Source organism: Macrobrachium nipponense, chromosome 30 (assembly GCF_015104395.2).
Source record: "Macrobrachium nipponense isolate FS-2020 chromosome 30, ASM1510439v2, whole genome shotgun sequence".
In the NCBI taxonomy this organism is placed as follows: Eukaryota; Metazoa; Arthropoda; class Malacostraca; order Decapoda; family Palaemonidae; genus Macrobrachium; species Macrobrachium nipponense.
The window spans coordinates 50,386,172-50,397,069 of NC_087218.1; the positions used below are offsets into that span (position 1 = coordinate 50,386,172).

At 34.7% G+C, this 10,898-nt stretch overlaps 1 protein-coding gene across 1 annotated transcript in view; it reads left to right on the top strand.

Moving 5' to 3' along the window:
* The window catches only part of LOC135202144 (uncharacterized), a 187,951-nt gene that overhangs the window by 97,767 nt on the left and 79,286 nt on the right, over positions 1-10,898 (top strand). Inside the window, 2 exon segments of the mRNA XM_064231395.1 lie at positions 1,116-1,202; positions 5,281-5,385. Of these exon segments, the coding sequence (XP_064087465.1) occupies positions 1,116-1,202; positions 5,281-5,385 (192 nt within the window).

The window sequence follows — 10,898 nt, forward strand, 5'->3', positions numbered from 1 at the left end:
GCGTGTATTGAGAGAGGGAGGGAGAAGAGAATACAACAAAAACAGTTATGGGCTTCCATAGAATCACTTCGTTTTTCTTGCACTGAAACCGTTTGGGTTTTTTATGAAAAGCACAATTCTCTTTTTTTTTTATTTAAATTTCTGGCTTCGTTTTACTGCTTATTTATTTCTACCGTCTTATCTTTCATCTATGACAACCCAGGTGTCTTAAACGTTAGAGCAGTTCCATTCCAACTTTTAACTCTTTGTGGTATGGTTGAATATATATATATATATAATATATATATATTTATATATATATATATATATATATATATATATATATTTATTTATATATATATATATATATATATATATATATATTTATTTATATATATATATATATTTGCGGGTTGAATCGGTTAAAGTTTTTCAGAGAGAGAGAGAAGGAGAGAGAGAGAGAGATAGAGAGAGAGAGAGAGAGGAGAATGCCTGTATAACTATGTAAAAATCTACTTCTTCCTTCAAAGTTATGATACATCTGTTTACTTTTTAATTTTTAATCGATGTTTAGATTGCAATTAAAAAAACAGCACTGGCTTTTATGAGTTTATCTCGCGTGATTTTGCCATTATAATGCTGCACTGCACATCATTATATGCACATTTTATGTTGAAGTGAATTAGTAGTGGATCTGTGTAAGATAAAGATATATACATATACATGTATATATCATGTATATATATATATATATATATATATATATATATATATATATATACAGTATGTAGCTACATGTAAATGCATATATATAATATATATATATATATATATATATATATATATATATATATATATATATATATATATATATATATATATAAATGATTGGTTTTTTTAATTGTTAAGTTATGTTTTCTGAAATAATATATGTGCCTTTCATTTTTCAAGAATAAACTACTACCCCGCTAAATAACCCCGTATTAACCTGGCATTTACAGACCCTTGTATAATGATATTGCTAATGACATTACCCCCCATACACCCTGTGCTAATTATATATTTGCGATGTTGCCAATGGCTATTGCTGGCATCAACGAGGTACGTGTCGTTGACCAAAGTATTGTTGTTCGTAGTGTGCATCCTTCGTAGGACCCACGTACCCTGACGCCACGATGCCTTATCGGCGAAAGACCACGACAGGGGTATCTGTAGCTGACATGGTGAGTAGCTTCGTCGATACTTGGCAAGTCACTCGAGAGTCTTATCTTAGCTGTCATCTTACGTATAAGTCACTTAACAGGCTTATCTTGTGCACCTTACGCAAGTCACTGAGAGCTACTTAGCTGTCTTACGTACAAGTCACTAAGAGGCTATCTTAGCTACCTTATGTCAAGTCTTAACAGGCTTAGTTTAGCTGTCACATTATGTAGATTTATATCCAATTCCAGAGAACTAACGTTCACATCTTAACAAGAGCACGATTTTTACAAGTAGATAAGGGTCAAAATATTATATTTATATTTTGAAAGCACAAGACATTTCTCATTGTGAGGGCACAAAAAACACATGCTTTGCAATAATGCCATGCTAGCAAAAGCACGCGTGAGTTTTACGAGCATGAATGGCTTCGCCTGCAGACAGTAGTGCCGAACAATCCTTACGACAAATGTCAATTAATTTTTGTCGGTGGGGGTGGGGGGGGGCAGGTTACAGTTTCACATACGGCGCCAAACCGTGATGTTTTCTCGACATTTTGATTGAATGGCCGTTGATAGCAGATCATGCGAGGGAAGTTGTACAATGTTTGCAACGATGTCGCGAATGTGATTATTTTTGAGCTCGTATTCTGAGCCTAACAAGCTCAAGACATAAGGTTTAGTCCACTGCGCCTCCCGTTACTGCGCTATCGTGTTGACTGTACAAGCAATCGAGCAATTAGATTTATGCCTTCGTTAAGGGCCGGTGGGGATGGGAGGCTTGTCTATTTATATTTGGTATGTTTCGTTTTACGATCCTTAGCGGATAATCGGTTTATTGCGAGTAGATTCGAAGGAGCATTTCGACGATACTTCAATTAAGTATGAATTTGACTCTCGTGACGAACAAACTCGAGTCGCTTCAAGTGGAAACATTGTTTAATTTTCAATCTCAAGTGCACACACGCTCTCATTACATTATATATATATATATATATATATATATATATATATATATATATATAGATATATATATATATATATATATATATATATATATATATATATATGTGTGTACTATATATATATGTATATATATATATGTGTGTGTGTGTGTGTGTATATATATATATATATATATATATATATATATATATATATATATATATATATACTTTCATCCTTTAGCAAAGTTATTCAGAGTTCGAGATCACAAAGTTAGTAACTCTCGGATTTTGTTTCTCTTACCGGTAAGAGCAATGATTCTTTTTTTCTTCGCAATGATTCGTGTATAGCAGTACTTTGCTTACCGGTAAGAGCAATGATTCTTTTTTTCGCAAAATTTCGTGGTAGTATCAGTACATTGCCAACCCAAGAGCTTTTGTGACACCCCTTGGGTAGTACACTCTAGAGAGGCACTGTATTTGCATCAGCTTTCCTTCGTAAAACCCATAACTAAGAGAAGGAAAGTTCTCTCCGCACATTAGCTAGAAGCCCTAACCTAAATGCATTTCCTGAGCATCAACATCCTCTGATGTGATGACATTCACTGTGGCTTCTTCACTGTCCATAGGCAAGCTTGGTCAGTGAAGTCACGTTGTTTTTTATCTAAGCTAGGATGTTGGCCACGCCCCCTGGGTGAGATGTTGCCAGATGTCGCAAGACTTAGCACTGCTTATAATTTTTTTTATTGGCCTTCTGTTCAAGGAGGTTAAATTTAAATCTAACCTCCTTGTTGTATTAGAGTGGAGTTGGACCCACAGGTTTTGGGGGTAATTACCCTTCCCCAAAAGGTATTAAGAAGTAATAGATGCTTTTGTTATATGTATCATATATTTTCAGAATCTACAAGTGGCAGTTGTTATTTTCTTTACTCATATGCTAAGCGTTTGAATCGTAGGCAGATATTTGACATTTTACAATGATATTGTGTGTTGTTGCTTCAATTCTCAGTATTATTGTTTGTGGCATTATCTTTTCTCTTTACAGGTATGTTTTTGATATAATTATGTTTATAAATATGTGTACATATTAATACTTTTTTTTATATAAGGCACCATAACTTGTTTACCTTTATTATTTTTTTCCCACAGTTTTGTGAAATAATCCACATTGCTGAATTTATTTACAGATATTTAAAAGTGTAAAACAGCTTATTCTGTTCATTATTTTGTTTATTGTTTTATCTCAATAGGTTAAGAAAGTTATAATTCAATTCTTGGTTATTATTATTATTTAAGCAAGTCTCTTGGGTTTATATTTCTTTAGCCTTCTGATACTAATTTTCCATTCTTTTTATTTCTTATCTACTGTTTCAGCTGGAGGTTTGTAGTAGAATGTAAAGAACTTATGCCAAGGGTATAAAGATATTTTTCATCTGACAGATTTTGAGTTGAGATGTCAAGTTGATAATACGTTTTTGGGTTTGAGGAAGGTATAAGTAATTACATATATATTAATATATATATATATATATATATATATATGTTATTATATATATATGAATTAATTAATTAATTAATTAATTAATTAATAAGATACCATTAAGTAAACTGAACTCCACAGAACTTTAATAGATATTAGGAGAATGATAAGCTTAAGATTATAACTGTATTTTAAGTTACTTTAAGTATACTTTGTTTTTTGCATGTTATATACACCTAAGGTTAATCGATCATTTTTAAATCACACGTTTATATATGAAATATATTAGCTCAACTACTTTAGCTTCTCATCATTATTACGTGATGAACAGTCATTTTCAAAATTAAAAAGAGTAATGATCACACTTATCAATATATATATAATATTATATATATATATATATATATATATATACATATATCATCATTATATTACCCTGTTCATCACGTTTCGTGCATTGTGGTTTCATCACTATTATTCATTATTGCATTGTGTGGATATTTCAAGATTGTTTTCCTTCAGTGCATTTCAACCTTAAACTGACACCTGTCACCTTTAATTAATTTACTTCATATTTATATCCCATTGACTTTATTTGGGGGGATGGTAATTAATTTAGTCGACATATGATGCACCTCTGTAAATGACAACCCAATCTCCCTTCATTGACCCTTGGAAATTCCTATAACGAGGCTTTGTATATCATGTAATTCCCCGTTGAAGTGTATTTCCCCTAATTGCTCTCAGCTAAACTTCTTCAGCCCTCATAATGGTTCCATGCAACGTGAAAACACCATACAAACAAACAAACAAACAAACAAACCTCAACCCTTATCTTTTTCGAAACCCAGATTCCTGTCACATAATCTGTAGCACATATCTCATCACAATATTTTGCAAGAGTTCGTCACATTTAACTCCCAACCCCCTTCCCCCCTCCCCCAACCCCCACTTCGTGTAATTACTCCTCACCAAACCTTTTTACATCGAGTATTATTCACAAGTCCAACTTTTTTGTAAACTCAATACTCATGATTATTTTTTAAAATAACCTTTTCGCCCAAGGTAGACACAAGACTAGTCCTCGAAATTACCACTCTTTTTCTCCTGTTTTTGTAATTTTAAACCTTCTCAGCCAATACTCTTGTGAAATGAATCTGTGACATACTCATCTTATGAATTTGCAGCAATCCCTCATCACAATTTGCATCCCATTCTTCTAGTATATAATGATTTTTTCATCAAACCTTTTACTTCGAGTTTTCACAAGACATTTTCTCAAAACGACTCTCTCCTTTTATTTTATAAACCTCCTCAAATCCAAATACCCTCACATTAAATCCATAGCACACCCATCACATTTGCATCCCATTCTTTTTCTAATTATGCGTCAAGAAACTTTGTTACCTCGAGTACTCACAAGACGTATTCTCAAAACTACTGTCTTTCATCTTCTTTTTTTATACCTTCTCCAAACCCATCGTTTCGAAACCCACGTTTCTCTCTAATTCATCTGAAGCACCTTCCCATCACATTCTTCTAGTAATTATTTATTCACCAAAACCTTTTAATCTCAAGCATTGAAGGCCCTATTGTGAATCCTTTTCTCTTTCTCTTCTTTTTTTTTCTTTTTTTTAAAAACCTCCACCGAACTCATGGTTTCCGAAACGCAAACTAGAAATCTGCCTTGTTTAACCGCGAGGATATCTTGGAGAAGCACGTGGGCCCCAGAGTCCGGTCTTTCGACGCTTCCAAGATGAAGACGAAATTTGAAAAGCCTAAGGTAACGAATGAGAGGGACAGATTTAATCATATCCCCTTTTGAAGCACCACAATAACCCGATGTTGGAAACTCGAAGCTCACACTTTTAACATTCTGTTGAATATTTTGGTTCTCACAACCTTAACATTCTGTTTAATTTTTTTTTTTTTACATTTTTTTAAAGTTTTGAATCAGTAACCCCGTTTTGTATTGTTTTTGCTGGTTTTTATGTCTTAATATCGTTTTGTCATTAAAAAAATTTCTTAACCAACACTAATACATAATTAGATATTGGTTTTTCAGTCTGCTTGATGTGACTAAATTCTTAACCTGGATTTTATTTCGTTTGATTTTCTTAACATTTATTTTTTTATTCGTTTGTTTATTTATCTATTTTTTTAACTTATTTCAAATGGCACCAGGTTTATATATCTATGTACATAAGCCTTATTAATTAAGTCTAGATGCGACAGTGGTATATTAACATAGCCTACCCGTAGTTAACTTTAATATAATAATTTTTATTAGATGAATTAGTTTAGTACACTTACACGTGTGTATATATATATAGATTTATATATGAATATATATCTATCAAACATTATATATATATATATATATATATATATATATATATATATATATATATCTTTTTATATATAAATATATAGGTATATTCATATAATATATATATATATATATATATATATATATATATATATATATATATATATGGTATATTCATATAATATATATATATATATATATATATATATATATATATTTATTTATATATTTATATAGTGTACAGTAAGACACTTATATATGAATACAATACATCATATATATATATTATACATATATATATTTGTATATAATTCATTGTTTCTAATTTTATTTTAATGGGTTTGCATGATCTCTGTATAAGATATAAGAAGATTAAATCTCACTGTTCGATGATAATCATAAGTGAGAACATCTATTACTGGGTGTAAGATAAAAGGTGATTTAGTATGTGTGTGTGTGTGTGTGTGTGTGAGAGAGAGAGAGAGAGAGAGAGAGAGAGAGAGAGAATTATGAAATAGTTTACCAATCATTTGAAAATTTATTAGGTTACCTTTTTTTCCTTGTTTTATTATTGTTAATTTTTTTTGTTTTTATTTCATTCACGTTTTTCAAAATACTTCCCTACCTTTAGCATTCTGATATTCTTGTCATCATGCTAGTCACTTAACGTTGATCAAAGAACTTTTCAGCTCATTTTTCGTAATTACTTACTAAAGAAAAATTTTATGCTGCACATTAATCCAATGATTGCCGTTTATTATAATATCTGGGAGATAATCACGAGAATTTTCAAAGTAAGATACCTTTGCGCAAGAAAGTACGATAATAGAAGAGAAATTTGTTCCTGCCAAATGCATAATAAAGTTGTATTCAGTTGCATAGCGTGTCATAGGTCCTTTAAACATAAGGAAAGAACATTATATTAAAAAAAATGAGAGAAATAATCATTCCGATGTTCCTGTAGCCTACTCTCTCTCTCTCTCTCTCTCTCTCTCTCTCTCTCTCTCTCTCTCTCTCTCTCTCTCTCTCTCCGAAAGAAAGAAAGAAAGAAAGAAAATTGTTAACAAATTTAGAGAAATTCATATTCCTCGTTTCTGTACTGTAGTCTCTCTCTCTCTCTCTCTCTCTCTCTCTCTCTGCAGAATTTATTTCTCTTCTCCCAGTATGTTTATTCACATCGCGTGGCGACCTAATTTGCTTGATATTGAAGTATATCGATCGGCCTCTCCTTTGTTTATGTATTATTCTTTCGTGTTGATTTAAGTCCCGGCAATTGCTGATGTCAGCCCTTTCTGCAACTACGAATTTGCCGAGTCCTTCATTTGCCCAGGTTAAATGTGTTGGTCTTCTACCGGAATTGGGTCAGGTTTTTTTCGGGGGTGGGGTCGGAAAAAAGGAACTTGTGATCACAGGAGATCCTTAGGGCAGCCAGAGAGAGGAGGGAGAAAGAGACACTTAGTGAGAGAGAGAGAGAGAGAGAGAGAGAGAGAGAGAGAGAGAGAGAGAGAGAGAGAGAGAGAAGGGGGTGTGGACTGCCAGAGAGAGGCGGAGAGAGAGAGAGAGAGAGATGAAAGATATGAGAGAGTGAGAGAGAGACAATAGAGAGAGAGAAAGGGGGTGTGGGCAGCCAGAGAGAGGAAGGAGAAAGAGACACTTAGAGAGAGAGAGAGAGAGAGAGAGAGAGAGAGAGAGAGAGAGAGAGTGTGGGCGCCAGAGAGGAGGAAGGAGAAAGAGACACTTATGAGAGAGAGAGAGAGAGAGAGAGAGAGAGAGAGAGAGAGAGAAGGGGGTGTCATATAGTTCACAAAATGGATGTTTGAGTTTGCACAAGGTGAAGATGACAGAAAGAGTAAGAAAATACGTGTGAAAATATTTACAAAGAAAGAGAGACCTTGAAGCCAAGGTTCTCCAGATGCGTATGTAAGTGAGCGCGCGCGCGTATGAGGATGATGCGTGTTCGTCTCGCGTTCTGTTCCTTCGCGTGTCAGGAAGGATGACATCTCTTCAGTGGTCTCTCTTCCGACCCCCTCCCCCTTGGCCCCTCTGCACTCTTAACCCGGAGTTATTTTCCTTCTTTTGGGGGGATTTTATTTCTTCTTCTTCTTCTTCTACTTCCTCTTCTTCTTCTCGACATAAATTTGTTCGTTTCCTTATTTTTTAAATTTTTTATCAACGTCTCTTAGGATGGACTAACAAGTCTTGGAGACATCCTTATCCTTGTAACTCCTCCCTCTCTCTCTCTCTCTCTCTCTCTCTCTCTCTCTCTCTCTCTCTCTCTCTCTCTCTCATTCAGTTGCTGCGACGTCTCCTAGGATGGACTAACAGTGGACATCCTTGAATGTAACTCTCTCTCTCTCTCTCTCTCTCTCTCTCTCTCTCTCTCTCTCTCTCTCTGGGATTCTCTTAAATTTCATTCTCTCTTTAAATGCCTCACTCCCATAATCCTCTCTTTTCACTTCCCTCCAGTAACTATTCAAAGATGATCGGCCACTCCCAGTCATATAACTGAGATTTCCTAGCTCCTTACGTCTGTGAGAGGCCTTACAATTTCCTGTCGTTCTGTTGTATTAAATTCAACTTTAAGTAAAACCTCAACGTTCATTTTGGGAGTCTCACTGTTGTGACAACCGAAAACAGAAACATTTCCCCCCCAAATTCGTTATGAGCAAATGGATTCAGATTTTTTATTTATTTATTTATTATGTTTTTTTTTTTAGAACGATCAACCTACCTATTTCTGGGCTGGAATGATTGGCGCATTTCTTATTAGATTCCATGAATAGGAGTATTTATAAGTCTTTCGGATACGTAGGTACAATTAGGGCTTGGAATGAGGTCACAATGCGTATATTGCAGTTTTGGAATAGAAGTGATTAATGAAGGAATGCGTCATATAGAGGAAATAGGATTTGTATGCCTGAAAATTATGTATGTATATTATATATATATATATATATATATATATATATATAATATATATATATATGTGTGTGTGTGTGTGTGTGTATATATATATATATATATATATATATATATATTCATATATCTATATATATATATATATATATATCTATATATATATATATATATATAAACAAGACTGAGAAATCGTAATCTGATATAGAGATTAACATTATAGAGAGAGAGAGTTGGAGAGCGGAGAGAGAAGAAGGAGGGAGAGAATTCAAAACCTTCAGTGAATGTGTTCCTAAGCCATTCTTCCCCCTCCCTCGTTCTAAAGACGGGTTTTATAGCCGTCCGCCTCCCTCCCTCCCTGTTATGTCTTATTCCCTCATCTCCCCCCCTATTCACCCTTCCCCTCCCCCCATCCCACCCTTCCACCCCACTCCTTGTTTATATCTCTGGCCCCATGTCAGGTCAAACTGCTACTGCCGGTCGCTTTCCGTTTCTTACCACCGTTACGGTGTCCATCGATTTGACCTACTTCTAGATGGACTGAGCTGACCAATTACAGAGAGAGAGAGAGAGAGACTTTCTCCTGACCACTGTAATACGGCGAGTAAAATCCAAATTTTCAATAGTTAGTTATCGATGGAAATTTAGGTACGGATGGACTTAGCTCACCAATTAGAGAGAGAGAGAGAGAGATAGAGAGAGAGAGAGAGAGAGACTTTCTTCTGACCACCGTAATACGCTGCGTAAAATTTAAATTTTCAATTGTTAATACTGGTGACAATTGCTTTCGTTTCCTTGATGATTTAAATATTGTTATTAAACAGGCCATTCATTCACACGAAGTCTTAGGTTTGTTCGTTTGTTCGTCCAGTTTCGAAGTTCGCAAAGGCTGAAATAACTTTGAGAAATTAGGTGAGACCGGCCGATGATGGTGGTAATATTTTGTGACCCAAATTTTTATATTAATTTTATTTTAGTTAAGTTGAAATGAGAAACGTTCTTTTATTTGTAGTAATTGGTTATTTACATAACTCGAAAGGAGAAATTCGTGTTCTTTCATAGTAGTAGTAATCGGAGTTATATGACCCAACCTCCACGCAGAGCAGGGGGCGGTATCTTTCTGTTATTCCCCTCTTCTTACGGAGGGCAAGAAGGTTAATCTGGAAAGGGGGAGAAAAAAAAACGACAAAAGATTGAAGTACTTTTTAGCCAGGAAGATTAACCCGGAAGTAAAAGGGGTCTGGGATCTGGGATTTAGATACTTTTAGTTTTCTCTAAGCGAAAACGTCAGCATTTTTGCTGTCCGCTATCAAATCTTAAAAACTACTGAGGCTAGAGGGCTGTAAATTGGTATGTTGATCATCCACCCTCAATTATCAAACATACCAAATTGCAGTCCTGTAGCCTCAGTATTTTTATTTCATTCGTGCGTATTTTTTTACTTATTTATAGGTGGAGTCGTTTGAAAAAGTTATATAAGGGGAAAAGTATTCAAGGAATGTCGCTGGGAAAAATCGCAGTCATTTTTTTAAGTTTGAAAACTAAACACGTAGAGATATGCTGCCAAGTGCTGAGCAGTGAATGAATGAGTGAATCCATACCTCCATCGAATAATACTGTTCATGGTATGTGTGCAATTTGGTCGCCTAGGTAGGATCGAATGGTTTTTATTGTCCTCTCTTCCCAACCAACGACCGTCACCAGGAGGCCTTGTGACTATTACGAAAAGAATAAATTGATTATCAGTCTCTTACAGAAAAATAGATAGATCGAAACACATCGTCTCTCTGATTTTGCAAAATCGATTAGCTCTCCGATCAGGCGAAATTCAAACCGACCCGGGGAAGGAATGACGCGCGGTGGTGGTGGTGACCTTGGCGAAGATTTTCTGGAACGTGACCTTGTTTCTCGGAAACTGTTACGTGGAGTCGAAATTGTCCAGATTATTTTTTCTCTCGAATGAGATTCTTCCTTGGAAGGCGAAATTAATCTTTTCAATGTCGTTGTCGGACGAGGGATATGATTACGCAGATTATCAGGAAGGATCTGTA